At 44.6% G+C, this 17,609-nt stretch overlaps 2 protein-coding genes across 3 annotated transcripts in view; one reads left to right on the forward strand and one right to left on the reverse strand.

Annotated features, from left to right (window-relative positions):
• POGZ (pogo transposable element with ZNF domain) overlaps positions 1-13,386 on the forward strand; it is a 28,472-nt gene extending 15,086 nt beyond the window's left edge. Inside the window, exons 4-17 of one of the 2 annotated variants that reach the window (XM_009281221.2) lie at positions 1,145-1,438; positions 2,231-2,437; positions 3,225-3,334; positions 3,760-4,094; positions 4,798-4,952; positions 5,496-5,596; positions 6,523-6,669; positions 7,631-7,765; positions 8,297-8,469; positions 9,022-9,162; positions 9,804-9,863; positions 10,204-10,316; positions 11,111-11,135; positions 11,276-13,386. In XM_009281221.2, the coding sequence (XP_009279496.1) occupies positions 1,145-1,438; positions 2,231-2,437; positions 3,225-3,334; positions 3,760-4,094; positions 4,798-4,952; positions 5,496-5,596; positions 6,523-6,669; positions 7,631-7,765; positions 8,297-8,469; positions 9,022-9,162; positions 9,804-9,863; positions 10,204-10,316; positions 11,111-11,135; positions 11,276-12,848 (3,569 nt within the window). In that variant the 3' untranslated portion in view covers positions 12,849-13,386. The remainder of the gene's footprint in view (positions 1-1,144; positions 1,439-2,230; positions 2,438-3,224; positions 3,335-3,759; positions 4,095-4,797; positions 4,953-5,495; positions 5,597-6,522; positions 6,670-7,630; positions 7,766-8,296; positions 8,470-9,021; positions 9,163-9,803; positions 9,864-10,203; positions 10,317-11,110; positions 11,136-11,275) is intronic. The other variant, XM_009281222.2, reaches the window with a different exon arrangement.
• A 2,817-nt stretch (positions 13,387-16,203) lies between these two features.
• PSMB4 (proteasome subunit beta 4) overlaps positions 16,204-17,609 on the reverse strand; it is a 2,885-nt gene continuing 1,479 nt past the window's right edge. The window contains exons 4-6 of the mRNA XM_009281223.2: positions 17,438-17,554; positions 16,819-16,907; positions 16,204-16,342 (exon numbers count right to left, since the gene is read on the reverse strand). Coding sequence (XP_009279498.1) covers positions 16,330-16,342; positions 16,819-16,907; positions 17,438-17,554 — 219 coding nt within the window. The 3' untranslated portion in view covers positions 16,204-16,329. The remainder of the gene's footprint in view (positions 16,343-16,818; positions 16,908-17,437; positions 17,555-17,609) is intronic.

The following is a 17,609-nucleotide window of genomic DNA, read 5'->3' on the forward strand; positions in this document are numbered from 1 at the left end:
TTTTTTGTTCTGCATGATGCCGTATGGTATGGAATATCCCTTTGGCCAGTTTGGGTCAGCTGTCCTGGCTGTGCCCCCTCCCAGCTTCTTGTGCACCTCCAGCCTCCTCGCTGGCAGAGCATGGGAAGCTGAAAAGTCCTTGACTTAGTATAAACACTGCTTAGCAACAACTGAAACATCGGTGTGTTATCACATTGTTCTCATGCTAAATCCAAAACACAGCACTACACCAGCTGCTAGGAAGAAAATTAACTGTATCCCAGCCAAAACCAGGACGCACCTGCATATCTAGTAGCTGTAAAGAGGGGGAGGTTCAGTTCTGTAGTAGGTGAGATTTGTCCCTATTTGTGGCTCTAATTCTGCTAGTCAGTTTGCAGCAGAGGGTAGGCCCTTTGATCGTAGTAACAAACCACTTTGCAGAGTAGGGGACTTCCAGCTGGAAGGAATATCTGCCTCTCAGAGCCCCATATAATCTAGCTTCTTCAAAAAGCCTCCTCAGTTAACTTAATTCCAAAGTCCCAGCCCATGACCACCCCTCTTCCTTCTTTTCAAGATCTCCCCATGCCATGCTAGTGCTGGGTAACTGCCTGGAAACCAAGCCTCACCCTGAGGATGATTTTTCTAACGCTAATTTCTGCTACCGGATCCTGTCATGCACCATCAGAAAGCCTAAGAACTCATGTGTCACCGGACACCTGCCTTATAACAAAGCAACCATGCTAGTGATGAGTCACCTTTCACTCTCCCCAGAACGAACCTCCAAAGCCTTGTATCGCAAACTAATTTGCAACTGTAGGATCACCCTTGTCCTGCCATAAGAAGTCTTCCATGAGTTTCCATTGAGCCTAGTGACTAGGACTGTGAACCCCATAAAGTCGGCAGGATTTATGCTCGTAAGCTACTTGAGCCTTTTGGAAAATTCCACCTAAAAAAAGTTGTAAATACAATCTTCACTCTGTCGTGTTCAGTTTTAGTCTGCTTGGGAAGTGAAATTAAGGTGTTTGAACTCTTAAAACTTCCACTGAAATTACTGGGAATTTTGGGAGCTCAGCAGTGTTGGAAAATAGGTTGCACTCGGTTATTACTGTGCAAGGAATGGAATTCGATTACTTGATCTACCTTGTTTGTTCACTTGTTTTTGAAGCCCCAGGTACCCAGTTTGTAAAACCAACAGTTGGAGTTCCTCAGGTGTTCTCTCAAATGGCCCAGGTGAGACCAGGTACAACCATGCCGGTCCGACCCACCACCAACACTTTCACTACGGTCATTCCGGCCACGCTTACCATCAGGAGCACTGTACCACAGTCCCAGGCACAACAGCAAAGTAAGTCCACTCCCAGCACCTCCACAACTCCTACTGCAACGCAGCCAACAACACTTGGACAGTTAACTGTGCAGCAGCCAGGGCAGTCCAGTCAAGCTACTAACCCCAAATTAGGTAAGACTTGCCATGGAAAAGCAAGGGGACTCGAGTGTATAACACTGTCTATAATTTGATCTTCAAACATACGGCGTAGCAGCTAAAAGACAGAAGTTGAGTCAGAACTCCTGGGTTCTATTTTTGCCTCTGTCACTGACTCACGCTTCGTTTCTTACCAACCTGGAAAATGAGGATAATCCTGCCATCATGTCCAGTTTGGTTTGAGAACTAGTTAAATTTTGTGTTGTAGAATGTTCTGAGACCATCAGTTAGAAGTCCCCAAAAGTGAAAAATACTATTTGTTAATCACTTGTATTTTGTAAAGTTAAATAGATGATGAACACAAGCAGAAACTAACCATGTTGCTCTTTTTTTTTTTTTTTGAATGTTGGATGAATTCATGAGTGAAATGATTGCTCAAGAATAGTGACAAACCATTTAAAAAGGAAGAAAAAGACTTCTTCACACAGCAAGTAGTCAGGTTATTTTTAGCTTTAAGCGGCCGTAATCATATACAGCTGCATTTAGAAAAGAAATACAAATAATTTTTGTGACCATCAGTATCCTGTTTAGTTCATCGTGGGACTTGGCTCATATCTTGGAGTGTGATCTGGAAGGTTAGGGAAATTTACTTTCCCAGTCTTGCCAGCCTTCGCATTACTGGACAGGATAATTGATGGCTTAGTCATCTTTGGAGACTCAAGGTAGAAGAGCAAGAACAAGGCATACTAGATGGGGGCAGGATTCACACAGTGGATCAGATCTTACTGATTCCTTATTAGTGTTCTTGTATTACCGTTCCCTTGGCAGTGAGTATTGCAAGCTTTGTGACTGTAAAGAGACCTGGAGTGACTGGTGAGAACAGCAATGAGGTTGCTAAGCTAGTGAATACCCTGAACACCATTCCTTCGTTAGGACAGAGCCCTGGCCCGCTGGTGGTTTCCAACAGCAGCCCTGTGCATGGTTCCCAGAGATCTAGTGTTTCAGAGTCGTCGTCATCGTCGTCATCATTAAAAGGTATGGTCTATAGCAGCTATCTTAACTCGATTGATTCTGCTGAGAATTCAGAAGTTTATTTTCTGGAGTAAAAAAGTGCTAGCCTGTAACTACTGAGATTTCATAATAGGGATAAACACTTGAAAAGCTCTGCTATTAATTTCTTCATCTCTTTCTGTACATTTTTATCCAGTGATTATATTTTGTTTGTGGATATTTGCTTGCATACACTATTTTGCATTCAAAATTATTGGTGTGCATGCTGCCATCTTGAGAATACACACACCTGAAATACTCTACACAAGGAGGCAAAAGGATAAAATCTTTGCTTCTCTTCTTCCAAAAAAGCACCTTCCTAAGGTGTTTGGGAGTCCAAAAGTTGATTTAAGGTACATTTCATGTCATCTGTATTCTGAGTTTCTTGCTACAGCTGGATGTGAAGATGAGGCATTTTAGTCTGATGGAAAACCAAAGCAAACAAATGATTAAAGAAACCAAACAAACGATTAAAGAAAAAGGGGAGATGAGTTGAGCTGATCTTTTTTCCTTTTTTTAAATTTTTTTTATTTATGAAGTCTGATTTTGAGACACTGCTATTCTTATTCTAGCTACTGGGGGGTATGTTTTGTCATACAGATTGTCAGAAGTTTGCATACTTTTGCCTTTTTTCATGCCTCTTCCAGTCTAGTTCGTAGTTAAAAGTACAGCTCTTGAAACGGAAGTATTTCAGTATGCCAAAAAGGTTGCCTGGATTTAAGATGAAGTGTAAGGATTCTATTTTTCTTGTTTTGTGTTTTTCCTGTTACAGTCAGTTCATCTCCTATTCCCACATTTGATTTGCAAGATGGTGGCAGGAAGGTCTGCCCAAGATGTGATGCTCAGTTTCGAGTCACTGAAGCTTTAAGAGGACATATGTGTGTAAGTAACCATTCTAAGATGAGCAGTTAATGCTTGTGATTGTGGAGAGCAAAGAATAGTTCTCCCTAGATCAGGGACTTCTGTGAAAGGGAAGAATATGACTGGGAGAAAGTGAGAGGCAAAGGAGAGGCCGTTGGAAGACCTTCCACAGCATCCCTCACTGGAAGTAGGCAGGACCTCAGTTTTATGTCCTGTTGGTGCCAGGAGATGCATTTATTTTCTAATCTTACATATCAGTAAACAATCAAAACAGAAAATCGGATATTGACTCTGCATTACTCTTTCCTCAAGAGTTTCCTAGAGTTCCTCTGTCTTTTCTTAGTACTGGTTAGTCTTTGTCTGTTTAATAGTATATATAGTTCTTCCTAGATACAGTTTAATGTGCGGGGGTTTTTTGTGTTGTTGTTTTTTTTTTTTCCTTTTAGTACTGCTGCCCTGAAATGGTTGAATTCCTCAAGAAGAGAAAATCTCTAGAATCTGAACCAAATATTCAATCTGCAAAACCTTCATCTCCAGAAAAAACTACAGCTGTTGCTTCACCACCCTCTTCTACTCCTATCCCTGCCCTGTCCCCACCTGCTAAAGCTCCAGAGCCAAGTGAAAACGTAGTTGACTCATCCCAAAGTAAGCTCATTATGTTAGTAGATGATTTCTACTACGGCAGAGATGGTGGCAAAGTGAGCCAGCTACTGAACTTCCCCAAGGTTCCAACTTCCTTCAGGTGTCCACACTGCACCAAGAGGCTAAAGAACAACATACGGTAAGACGAATGCAATGTGCCTCAAGAACAGTGTACAGTGTTCTGAATACCTCTGATCTGCAGAAGTAAAAATGAGTTGTAAGCATCAGTCTCTCCGACCCTACAGCTTTCCCATATTGTAGCTTAAGACCAGAACTGAAGCACAAAAGGGAGAGATTTGCCCATTGTGACACAGTTCAGTCAGGGTGAAAGTTGTAAGAAGACTGCGTGGTTAGAATAATTGCATTTATATTCTTCAGCAGAGAAGTCTCGTTTGCTCATTGCTAGTCTTACTAGATAATAGGAAATAATTCTTCTTGAAGAACTGCTGCTCTTATCTTTATTTCAATGCTTTTTCAACAGAGGGAGAAAATATTCTTATGAAATAGTGTATTCGTCTGAGCCAGCCACTATGTTGTTCTATTGTGATAAGTTGAAGTGTTTTGTCATCATCAGTGGAATGCTTGGTTTGGGTCAGAAGCGCTCAAAAGCAAGTAGTACAGCCTCTGTACTGCAAAATCTGTTCTCTCACTTCCCCTAGGCTTAGGGAGCGGGAGGTTGCCAGATAGAAGGAGGTTTTGCTTGCTTTTGATGGGAAGAGCAAGAAGGAAACATCTTAATGCTGTTAAAAAAAACTTCTGGTGTAGCGGTCATAATGCTTTCAGGGTTACAGGTGCTAAACATTTGCATTTCTGTTCACACACTTTCTCTTCACCTCCATAAGGTTTATGAATCACATGAAGCACCACGTTGAACTGGATCAGCAGAATGGAGAGGTAGATGTCCACACCATCTGTCAGCATTGTTACAGACAGTTCTCCACTCCGTTTCAGCTACAGTGCCACTTAGAGAATGTCCACAGTCCCTATGAGTCAACAAGTAAGTTGATTTGCTGTTGTCGTTTGTTTAGGTTTAAGAGGGTTTCTATCTTTTATTAGCTGCAAATCCATTGAGAAAGGAGTGTCTGTTCTGCCTTGCCCCTTGGTGCCTTGGTTTTGTAGGCCAGCAGAAAAATCCATCTAAATTACGTTTCTGCAAACTTACTGTCAAAAGTATTTTAAAGATCAAGTTCCAGTAGTAATGTCATGGTAGAATCTAATTTTTACCAGTAGGCTGACATCAGATTTAAAATCACTTGCAGTTTCCTTGTTAGGACGCCTTCCTACTTGTTGTACCCACCATTTTGTTTAAGAGAATTTTTGCTGCCTTTTGGAAACCTCTCAGAATATATTTCATCATCTACCCAATTAAAAGAGTTGAGAGCTAGTTTTTGGGTGGGTTTGGGGTTTTTTTTTTTGTTAGGTTGGTTGGTTTTGTTTTGTTTTAAGCTGTTACACTACCAGTTACAAGTTTCTTTGGTATGTTTTAACATGGGGGGTTTTTTGTCCCCCAGCTGTTACCTGCTTTTCCTTTCTTTTGCAGCAAAGTGCAAGATTTGCGAATGGGCATTCGAGAGTGAGCCAATGTTCCTACAGCACATGAAGGACACTCACAAGCCTGGGGAGATGCCCTATGTTTGTCAGGTATTAAAAGCGGTTTAGGGGCTGGACTTCATAAATGCATACTAGAGAATAAGAGGAAATCTGGCACTTTTCAGCAAAGTGAAAAAACTTTTGGTGTAGCGTTCATAATGCTTGGCTCACAGGGGTCCAAAACAGACTTGGGCCATGCAACAGTGCTGTGGAGCCCATTGCGTTTTTTTCCAGGTGTGGACTTAGAGAAGTCCAGTGGCTATTAGGGCAGCATGAGTAGCTGAATGTTTGCCACCGGTTCCCAGCACTCTGAAGCTGGATCAGCTTAATAAGACGTTTGTTTAGTCCCAGTGGCATTCAGAGCCTAATTTTTTTTTTCCTCCCAGGGCCTGCAGGCAAATTGCTGTGCCATAAAGAGAAGTTGTCACTCTGGAGCAGATGAGATTATGTTGCTTGTGTGATACCTTTTCTTGACACTCTGTTGCCATGAGATTTGTGCTTGCATCGATTCTGAACGTGTCATCTCCACCCAGAGGTCCTAACACTGTCCCTCCAAAAAGAAAAAACAGAGAAGAACCTTCTAAAATATGTTATGTTAAAACAGATTATGTTCCAAATTCTGCATTTTACATAGACCCTGAAGAAACTGCTCTTTAATATATTCCAACTGCTTTGCATTGACTGTCTCTCCCTTTTTTTCCTTTTTTTCTTGGAACTGGAGCTTGAATTGTCAGTACTTTCTTTTATACAAGTAGTTCAAATCTGTTCCTCCAAACTACTCTGAATACACACTGCTTGATTTAGTATCTTACAGTTGGAATAAGCTAGCAGGTTCTTTAGGACCTGGTTCCTAAACTCCACTGATAAGTATCTTTGGGGATCTGGGCGTTGCTGCTAAGATCTCCATGTTGCAATGGTGGATGTGAGATAGGTTCCTATGTTATTTCACTGTTAATTGTTTCCGTCCACTCCTATAGGTCTGTCAGTATCGTTCATCGCTCTATTCTGAAGTGGATAGCCATTTCCGAATGATCCACGAAGACACACGGCACCTGCTCTGTCCTTACTGTCTCAAAGTCTTTAAGAACGGCAATGCTTTCCAACAGCACTTCATGAGGCACCAGGTACTATGTCAGGGCTGTTCAAGTTGTTCAAGGCGGTTCCCTCTCCACAGAGATTCAGTGGGTAGTAAGCATGTGATTAGTTGAGCATTTGCTTGGAATAAAAACAGAAAGAAAGAAAACTTGGTTGAAAGAGGGGGCTTAGTAGATGCTGTATTCACTCCAAAACAAAAGCAATTTGCATGCTGTCGTTCCAGACCTTTCATAGGGATTGTGCTGAAGAGAAGAGGCATTGCTCCTTTGGGAGTAGCGCAGATTGTTGTCACTTAGCAGAAAAAAGCATGTTTTGCTGGTCTGTGTTTGCTTCGTGTGATGATTAACCAACAGTGGGCTCTATGTTCATTTGGGTTTTAAATTTTTCTATCTCCAGGTAATAAGTAAATAATACTGTATGCACACAAGTGAATGTAATTTTCGTAGCTCGGTGTTCTGTTTCCATATATGTTGGCTGTATTGACAACATATTTTATGTGGGTGTAGCTGAAGTGTACTTTCAGAATATAGAAATGTAGCACTCTTACCAAGTGCCCAAATTGATTTGCCCCTGAAGTCCTTCGCTGACTCCCGTAAGAGGCAGAGGCAAGGCAACTTCTGAAGGAATGTTGCCCCACGCACTGCTCTGTTAGTGTGCCTTACTTTGGCTTAAACAAGCTAGGTCAGACTTGTTCCATGGTACTTCCAGGTCTGGTGTCTCTGCAGAGCCTGATGACTTTAATTGAAAAAACCCAAAACAAACAAAAAATTTAAAACCAAAACACCCAAGATATGGGGCTTGGCGGGGAGGGACTTTCAGATACTAAAGAAAAAAGGGGATGCCTTTGGTTTCAAAGAGGGGAAGAGTGGTTGGTTTTACGGGGGGTTGTTTGGGTTTTTTCCTTCTGCTTTTTCTTTTAAACAAAAAACCCTGCTGTGTTGTGACTTCTGTTTTTCTAAAATGAAATAATTTCATTTGTGTTTGCTTTAGAAGAAGAGTGTTTATCATTGCAACAAGTGTAGACTCCAGTTCCTATTTGCCAAGGATAAAATTGAACACAAGCTGCAGCACCACAAAACTTTCCGAAAGCCCAAACAATTAGAAGGATTGAAACCTGGAACCAAGGTAAGAAATCCAAGTTAACAGCAGGCCTCTGTCCTCTGTTTCCTCAGGAAATGCCCGTAGCGCCTGTATTGGTGTGTATTTATTAAGCACTGCAAAACTGATGTTTGCTTCATCTGCATCGCTTGAACCACACTCACTGGGACAGAAAAACACTTTGTATTCCGTCCGTGTTGTGTGTGTGTGTTTAGTTAATCAGATACTTCATAGAAACAGTAAGTGAGGGAGAGGAGGTGAAAGTGGCATGCCAAAGGTTAAGCTCTCCTAACTGAGGTGTCTACAAGTGAAGGTATCTGAACTAGCTGTCTGGACGCCCTCTGTAGTCGTTAGGGACAAACAGGCACTTCTGGGGCTCGAGTCGTGTGTCCTCTTTTAGGCTACTGCTGCCCTGGGTTGGACGAATCATGTCCTAGGAGCACCTCTTTATTCTCTGCAAAGAGTCTGAAAGACTGCTCCAAACAGAGGAGTCTGAATTTGGATAGATCACTTCTGCCCTTGTGTTTTAGGAGGTATGGGTGTATCTGTTTTCTGCAGGTTACAATCAGGGCATCTAGAGGACAGCCACGGACAGTGCCAATATCTTCAAATGACATGCCGCAGGGCACTGGACAGGAAACCACTCCGCTGTCATCTTCTACCGATCCCCAGCCCATCTTCCTGTACCCGCCTGTCCAGAGGAACGTCCAGAAGAGAGCGGTCAAAAAAATGTCAGAACGTTTTGCTAAATTTCAAATTAAAAAAAGATTTTAAAGGAAATGTAGTTAGCTTTTTAATGCCACAGTGATGGGTAATACGATCCTCGGCACTGGACAGCTCTGTCTTACCAGTTGCCAAGGAAACTTTATGCCAGGAGAATCTAGCTTCCCACAAAACCAGGATTAAGTCATGTTATGAAAGCCCTTAAGGTGAAACTGCGAAATACAGAATTAGCTAGGCGCTTTTGTAGAAACAATGGAATTTCATCAGCATAAGGGCTTTCTGCCCATCCTGTGTCCTGCTGCCTTGTCTTCGCTTTTTTTTTAATTTTTTTTTTTTTTATTTATTACCCACTCTTAAATTGTATACTCCTGACTACAACAAGCGGGAAATGTTTAGCCTGGCACCGAGGCACCCTAGGAAGCTAGGGCACAAGATGAGACTACTTTGACTGCAGGCTTCTGAAAGTTTACGTGTCGTTAAATTCTTCTCTGTCCTGATGATTGTTACAACTCCAGAGATACCTGTTCAGACACTAATGAAAATATCCCTCTTATCTTCAGGAGTGTCCTGGGGAGGCAGACTTGTCTGGAGTGCAGCTTCGAAATCCCCGACTTCCCAAACCACTTTCCCACCTATGTGCACTGTTCGCTATGTCGCTACAGCACTTGCTGCTCCAGAGCTTATGCCAACCACATGATCAAGTATGTGTGATTCTTTGAACACTGTAGTAGAAATTCCTCCTGCCTGAATGCAGTAGCACCTCTCTCTCTGTCTGCGCTGTAAGAAAGGGGTATCGGGGAAATTCCAGTTCACTGCAGTGGTTGGTAAGACACTGGACATGTATTCTGTATCAGCACAGACGTGGGTGGTGGCTTTCAAATGAGATGAGAAAACTGAGCGCAAGAGCTGAGATGCATTCCAAACTATCAGTATTGTAGCTAATGACATGTGCACTGCATGCTGCTGCAGAAAACTCTCATTTTTCAGTGCTCCTAGGATTTCTTGCAAAATTCTGAGATTTAATAATTTAAAAATTTTAAAAAGGAAAAACAAAAACTGTGCCATGCTTCTACAAGCCTGTGGTCTGTATGGGACCGTGGATAGACCACAGAACAGGATGGTAGAAGAGTTACACCAAAATCTGGGCATTTTTAAATGTTATTGTACAGGGTTTTTTTATTTGGACACACAGTTTTCATTTCCTTGAATACAACACTGGCAGACAAAATATTACTAAACCCGGGATTGGGTCTGTCTTTGTAAACGTGCTGTATTTTGCATGGTTTTATAGCTCTTTAAATACCCAGAGTAATTCTGACACTTAAACTCTTTTGTCTTACAGCAACCATGTTCCTCGGAAGAGTCCAAAATACTTGGCTTTGTTTAAAAACTATACTGCCTGGTAATGGAAAACTCGTCATCTTATTTTAATCACCTGGGAATCTAATGTGCATTCACTTTCTGATCTTCCAGTTCTGTTCTTTCATGATCTGCTTCTGAAGAAGCTCTGTTTATTTTTTTTGCCACACAGGAAAATATGTTGAATTAATGGCAATATGTTGAGACTCCCATTGCCTTCCAGTGGGAGTTAATGTTTTGGGGCGGGGGCACTGCCTGTATGCACTGGAGGGTGACGGGTTTTTTTCTAATTGTTAGTGAGAGGGTGTACATATTTTCATATCTGATGCTGATACTAAGCTCACTTCTCTCTTTTTTTTTTTTTTCTTTCCCCCCCCTTCCAGTGGTGTAAAGCTGTCCTGTTCCTCTTGTCTCTTTGTAACATCTGAGGGTGATGCAATGGCCAAACATCTGGTCTTCAATCCATCACACGAGTTTAGTAACATTATTTTCCGAGGTAAGAGTTTGAAAAGGAGCAGAAAAGTTGCAAAAAACTAAAGCAGGACATAATACATCAGTTCATAGACTCCAGGTCAAATACATCTTTGTTTAGCATTGGGCTGAGCACTTACCGAGTCCTGAGTTCTAATAAAATGTAGTGTTAGGGACCTTCTGTAACTGCCTGAATGAGGCTTCATTGTTATGGAGATTGGAGAGTTAAGCTTTAAGTGAGGCTGCTGTGCCTGGAGCTCAGCTGTGTCACTGGTAACTGCTGTTCTCATGAGATCTTCCCAGGGAGAGACAATGCCGAGGGCTTCAGCGAGTTCCTCTGTTCCTCTGAGACATCATTGTACCTCCATGACACCAGGAGGCCTTAGGCAGCTGCTGGTGCTGGGGTTTGAATAGAGCCTAAAAGTGGCGTTCCAGCCATTTGCTGTGAATTACTGCAACTTGCAAAACTTACGGCCATTGCCTGCAAGGATCTGGCCAAAGCTGAGCTTTCCTAACCAAACTCCTGTTCTTATTTCAAACGGATGTGGGGTTTTTGCTGTTTGTCTCTAACGATGGCTGATGAGTGCGGCTCTGCCCCTTTCAGCGGTCTTCACTTGTTAGTTTGGGTGTGGGAGGAGGTTGGGGCTTGGACGGATGGATGAGCATTAGCTGTTCCTACAGCATATTGGGATGCTTCAGAGTAACAGACACCAGAGGGATGCTGATCCCCCTCTCTGTAAGAGAACTTGTTTGTTTGCACTGACTTAGTGTTTGTTTGCTAAGCTACAAATGTTTTTGTTGTTTTGTTTGTCTTAACAGGGCCTACTTGGATATCACATTCCAGGTAAACTGTTTGTAAACTCTTATCTGCCATCATCTGTTTCAGTTTGTGGGGTTGGCTTTTTTTTTCCCCCGTTTGTTTGTTTTCCCTCAGCAGCTTTATTTTCTCGGTTTTAAGAAGGTCCTCTGTTCTCTCCCTTCAAGGCACATTCAGCCCCAGGACAAAAGCATGAAGAATACATGTCCTACCTATTCCCCAAGTAAAGCTGCTACTGTGAAAACAAAGTCTATGTTACCTGCGAAAGATGACCTGGAGCCTGAACTGGCACCAGCAGTCTACAACAGACCTGTGGTCTGCCAGGAAGAAGAGTGCTTAAATATTGATGCTCAAGAAGATGAGCAGCCAACAAAGGAGCCGGAGCCTGCAAGCAAAAAGGAGCAGCTGTCGGTAAAAAAGCTGCGAGTTGTACTGTTTGCTTTGTGCTGCAACACTGAACAGGCTGCAGAGCACTTCCGAAATCCTCAGAGGCGGATCAAGCGCTGGCTACGAAGGTTTCAAGCTTTCCAAGAAGAGAACTTGGCGTCCCTGTCAGAGGGCAAGTACCTCAGCTTAGAGGCTGAAGAGAAACTAGCCGAATGGGTCCTCACGCAGAGAGAGCAGCAGCTGCCTGTGAATGAGGAGACTCTCTTCCAGAAAGCCACCAAGATTGGCCGATCCCTTGAAGGTGGCTTCAAGATCTCCTATGAGTGGGCAGTGAGGTTCATGCTACGGCACAACCTCAGCACGCATACTCGAAGGGCAGTGGCTCACCCTCTCCCCAAAGACGTAGAGGACAACGCCAGTTGCTTCATCGAGTTTGTGCAGCGGCAAATCCACACTCAAGACCTGCCTCTCTCCATGATCGCGGCCATCGACGAAATCTCTCTCTTCCTCGACGTGGAGGTGCTGAGCAGCGATGACAGGAAGGAGAACGCTTTGCAGACGGTGGGAACCGGGGAGCCCTGGTGCGACGTTGTCCTCACGATCCTCGCCGACGGAAGTGTTCTCCCAACGCTGGTCTTCTACAGGGGTCACGTACAGCAGCCCGCCAATGTGCCGGAATCTATCATGTTGGAAGCGAAGGAGAACGGATACAGCGACGACGAAGTCATGGAGTTGTGGTCGTCCAGAGTGTGGCAGAAGCACACGGAGTGTCAGAACAGCAAGGGCATGCTCGTGCTGGATTGTCACCGAACACACCTCTCGGAAGAAGTACTGTCCTTGCTGAGTGCGTCCAGCACTCTGCCGGCTGTTGTCCCTGCTGGCTGCAGCTCCAAAATCCAACCTCTAGATGTTTGTATAAAAAGGACTGTGAAAAATTTCTTGCATAAAAAGTGGAAAGAGCAAGCCAAGGAAATGGCGGACTCCACGTGCGACTCGGACATTCTTCTGCAGCTGGTGTTATGCTGGCTGGCAGAGGTCCTGGAGGTCATTAGTGACTCTCCCGAACTCGTGCAGCAGTCCTTCCTGGTGGCCAGCGTGCTGCCCGGTCCGGACGGCACGGCCAACTCGCCCACGCGCAACGCCGACATGCAGGAGGAGCTGATTGCCTCTCTGGAGGAGCAGCTGAAGCTGAACGATGAGCAGCAGGAGGAGGCGGCGGCTGAGGTCCAGGATCGGACCCAAGCCGAGGAATCTGCAGACCCAGAAATCCTCCATCAGCTCTTCGAAGGGGAAAGTGAGACTGAGTCGTTCTATGGCTTTGAAGATGCTGACTTGGATCTGATGGAAATCTGAGCACTGATCTGCGAATCGTGATCCAGAAAGGGTTATTTTTTAAATAAATGTTGGATGAGACCATTACACTTCCCTGTGGATTTGTGGGTTTAGGAAACTCGTAGGCGATCACTCAGATAAATAGCCATTTATGCTGTTCATTTATAAGTTTTGTGCTTTTTTAAAAGAAAAATCACTGTGTTGGTATTTTCTGAAAATATATTGTGGGTGAATATTTTTGCGTTTTCTTTACCTCACTGTATCATAGTTTTCTGTTTTTATTGTGCAGAAATGTTTTGAATTATACATTGTCAATGTGACCATTTCTAAAGAAAGGAAAAAAAATATGTAGCTAATGAACCAGTATATAAATCTTTTTGGTTGTCTTAACACAGATTTTTTTTTTTTCTTTTTTTAACACTTGACCCAGAGATTTAGGTTTCTGTGGAAAATTTAGATATGAGTTACTGCTTTAATGTGTGAACCTTCTATAATTGGCCATTAAGATTGGGTTTGGTTTGGTTTTTTTGTTTTTTGTTTTTGTTTTTTTTTCCTTTTTAAAAAGAAGAGTAACTATTTACTGCTTTAATGTGAACCTTCTATAATTGGCCATTAAGATTGGGTTTGGTTTGGTTTTTTTGTTTTTTGTTTTTGTTTTTTTTTCCTTTTTAAAAAGAAGAGTAACTATTTTGCTTGTGAATTTGGACGCGGGGTAAAAAACACAAGCGACAGCATTTTGCCTGTTCAATGCCAGCAACGCTTCTTGGGAGCCACGACACTTTGAACTGGGGTTGAACTGAGATCCACAGTCAGGGAGTCAGGGGCAGTGCTGACCCAAACCTCTCGGTTTCCCGTTGACTTTTGACACGGTGCGGTGGTTCCTCCCCTCCACCCGGGAAACCACCCGGCACCCACCTTGCTCCAAAGAATTACTGACAGAGGGTACATGGTGGAAGAGGAAAGTCAAGCCTGTCTTGATCTTCCTGTACAGTAGATGGGAGTTAAGACTGTACGGACCATTAAACGTCGACCTTTTAACTACTAGTAGTTGATAAACCTGCTTTAACCAGTGGCATCAGACACTACGTTCCTTAGAATTAGAAATCTGATTTAATGAAACAAACTGTGACGTGCACAAAAAGAAGACGTTTGTTTTTATTTTTCACTGCCAGCTTAAATTTTTCTACAATTTGCATGTTTGAGGGTTTTTTAATTGTATGTATTATGGTATAAACGGAAAGCATTTTGACATACGGAATTCAGAAGCACCTGCACCTTTCTGTTTCCATAGAGGTTTTGTGAACCTTCCCTATTACCTAAGGAAAGCAGGAGGCAGCATGTGCAGACCTGTAAATGGTTCATCTTTAAAATGTACATAAGTGGAACATTTAATAAAACCAGGGAAATGGATTTATAAACATGTGTTTTTATTATGAAGAACTATTTAATTCTCGTGATACCGTAATGCTTAATACGAAGTGCATAATGAACTCCTCCGCGCCGAGCCGCGTCTCGGAGCTGTGCCCGGGTCGCAGGCTGGGTTCCCTCTCCGTACCCGGAGTCGTTTAGCATGTCCTGAAGAAACCCAGAGATGGGATAGTGATTAAACGTGTTTACATGTCATTAACACTTGAGGCAGAGTTCTGTCCGATTTGCATTTCTGCAACCCCTCCCTGCCCTTCAACTACACGGTAGGTTCGATGGAACAGCCTACTCTCCCCAGTGAGATTTTCCTTTTTTTTTTAAATGAAAGTCTGAAAAATCATTAATAAAATACTCTCCTGAATAAGTATTTTTACTGTTGTTTATCTCGGGTAGTAGTAAATACCACTCGTAATACTATTTATGAATTTATTTTATGTAAGGCTAAGAAATGCCCAGTTCAGCCCCATCTGGAGTACACGTAACACCATTTTGTTGCTGTCCTGTAGCCAGCTGGGGTTGTGACAGAGCTGCAGCGTCTCTAGCTGCTTGCAGGGAGCTGTAGGACGATCGCCTTTCATTTTCGGAGGCCTTATACCCCAGTATATTTGCTGCCGGTAGGCAGAGCAATAGGAATTTAAATAGGGAGATCTTAATTATTCTAATCTGGGTGATTAGAGAAAACTGAAGAAACTGAAATCGACACACGCACACCCTCCATTTTCCCCCTCTGTGCTTTCAACTGGGGCATTTAATAGGTGCCGAGAGCTGCAGGATAACCAAAACGTAGGTGGTGGTTGTGAGGCTACGTGAAGTGACCTGGCGTGCAGCACCTCGGGGGCGACGCTGCGGTGTGTCCTAGAGCTACCCCAGCGGCCGGAGCGCTGGGGCTGGAGCAGCCGCTGCAGCAGGCGGACGCTCGTGGCCTGACAGGAGAGCAGCGCGGGAACCAGCGGCCGGCTGAATTTGAGACCTGGGTTCGGAAATGCTGCTCCACCCTCCCGGTTTCACCACCACCTTGTCCGGCCCGTGGCGATGCCTGGCGGACCTGCTCCGCGTCTCGGTCCGACGGACTGAGGGAGCACCGTGGTGCTCCCGTTCCTGACGCCCGAGAGACCCATCGCTCTCAACCGAAGCAGGAGGATCCACATTTTTCCGTTAAGCGTGTACGGTTCACAAATACTTTATTTATTTTTCAAACAGAAAACATCTTAAAGATGTGCTTTCCTTCTGTCCGCAGGTGGCTTTTAAAGGTTGACTGAGGCTTTTTACCCGTCCAGAATTCTTGGTTGTCTGGATTACAAGCGATTGCAGCAGCAGAAGCGTGGTACGTGCCGCGCGTAAGTCCAGGTTGCCGGCACACCCCCCAGGACGACGGCGTGCTCCCAATCACAGACGTCGCAGTTCAGTAGGTTTTTCTGTCGTTAGGGCAAATCTTAAAGTGACGCGTATTTAAGATTTAGCAAAGAGGTACCAGCCAAGACGCGTGCTAATCCTAGAGCCCCACGGGTAAACGTTCCAGCTGCTGCTCGTGAGTCGTCTTACACAGCAATACAGACCTGCAGCTCGGAAACCTTTACTAAAATGGAGGCGTGGAGAAAGCAAACATCGTCACGGTCATCTCCAGCAGAGAGAGACCGTGGGTGCTAGTTAGGGGGAGGTGGGGAGCACCTTGACCCCGTTCATACACACACACGCTCGATCCCTGTCTGACAGAGGGACTGGAAGGCAGACACGGGAGGAGGACGGTGTATTTACACCTTTAACGTAAATTAAAAACTACCGAAACCCCAGTCAAGAAAACAACAAAAGCAACTTTTTGTTGCTGCCCTTCTCCAGCAAAAGTAGGGACTTGCAGCTGTTGGTAACCTTCGCCACCTGAAACGAGGAGGCTTCTTGAAGTAAATATTTCTGGAGCATCCCACAAACCCAGTCCCAACCCAAACACACAGGCTTGTCTTAGCAGGTTTATTTCATTTCCAAAACAAGTCAGATCAGAGCTTCAAAAGGAGTAACGGATTTACAGCGTAAATAAAGGGTGATAACGTGGGCACGACAGCCTGGAGCAGCTCTGCGGAGATCATTCAAAGCCACTGCAAGAAGATATTTTGATAAGGTCAGGATACAACACAACCTGGATGCGGTCAACATCTGCGCTAACGAAATCACCATCTTCGCTTTTATCAGGTGCTGCCTGTCGGCGACATCTGTTCTGAGGAAGCGCAAAGGCAGCAAAGCGGACGGTACATCAACAAAAAGCTTTCCCGCTCCTGAAGGAGCTCGCGCTAACGCCTTCAGGCCTCGGCTGTAAAGGAGAGAGCGGAGCCCAGAGCTGCCTCCCGGCGCGCGGGGAGCCAGTGCTTCCTCCTGCTGGCCACAACCGCTCTCCCACATTCAAGAACCTGGCTGCAGCGGGGGATCAAGGAGACTCCTACTGAAGCACGCGGCAGGGACGTTACCCTGCAACGGCTGCGCATCACCCAGCCTTTATTAACCACTTTATTTTGTGCCTTCGGGCTTTGCCGACTCGCAGACTAAGAGCTCAGTGTGTGTAATCCGTGGGCATTACCTGACAAGGTGCGCTATGTCCCAGTTGGCTTCCAGGGTCAGGGGTCCCTCCACCTCCACGCCTTTCTCCGTTGCAATAGCTACTTCGTACTGAGGAGAGAAAACATTGACAGTTGTCAGTAAAGCCCCACTTCCACGCTTGAACGTAAGGTGGGCCCTGTGAAAGCTCCAATCAGGAGGAGTCAGTAGTAACAGCTGCCCTTTAACCAACTTCGTTTTAACGTGGCTTTGCGTTCAGTAATGTTTTTACTTTTTGCTCGGTGGGCAAGTTGAGGCAGTAGTAGTAAATAGAAACACTTCCAAAGCTAAAAGGTCGCAGCCTCTGGATGCTACAACCGCAGCGATGGGAGAAGCATCATCAGATCTAAGAAAACACCAGAGATGAGCATCGCTCAGAGTCAAACAGCTCTTCTGAGGCTGCAGGACACAAGGGGAGACTGGCGCTGGAGGACAGCTTTGCTAACGGGATCCCTTAACGCACCCCACCTCTGCCAACTCGGGAGTCGCTGCAAGGTTTCCCCGAGATCGGGGACAGAAGATGGCCTGGGGTGAAGACTGGAGCATCAGCCTGAGGCGCGCAGCAGCTCTCCAGCCAAGGCACGCCAGAGCTGGGCACCTACCCTGTTGAATGATCGAGCGTCTCTGTAATACAGAATTTTCATGCAACGCTCAATCAAGTCACGGGCCTCCTCCTTCGTCAGGCTGGCTTTCTTCTCCAAGACTTCTCTCATCAACGGCTGGGGAAAAAAAAAAAAAAAAAAAAAAGCCAATAGCCTGACAGCTCAGTCACCC

The sequence above is a fragment of the Aptenodytes forsteri genome, unplaced genomic scaffold (genome assembly GCF_000699145.1).
Source record: "Aptenodytes forsteri isolate BGI_AS27 unplaced genomic scaffold, ASM69914v1 Scaffold276, whole genome shotgun sequence".
NCBI lineage: Eukaryota > Metazoa > Chordata > Aves > Sphenisciformes > Spheniscidae > Aptenodytes > Aptenodytes forsteri.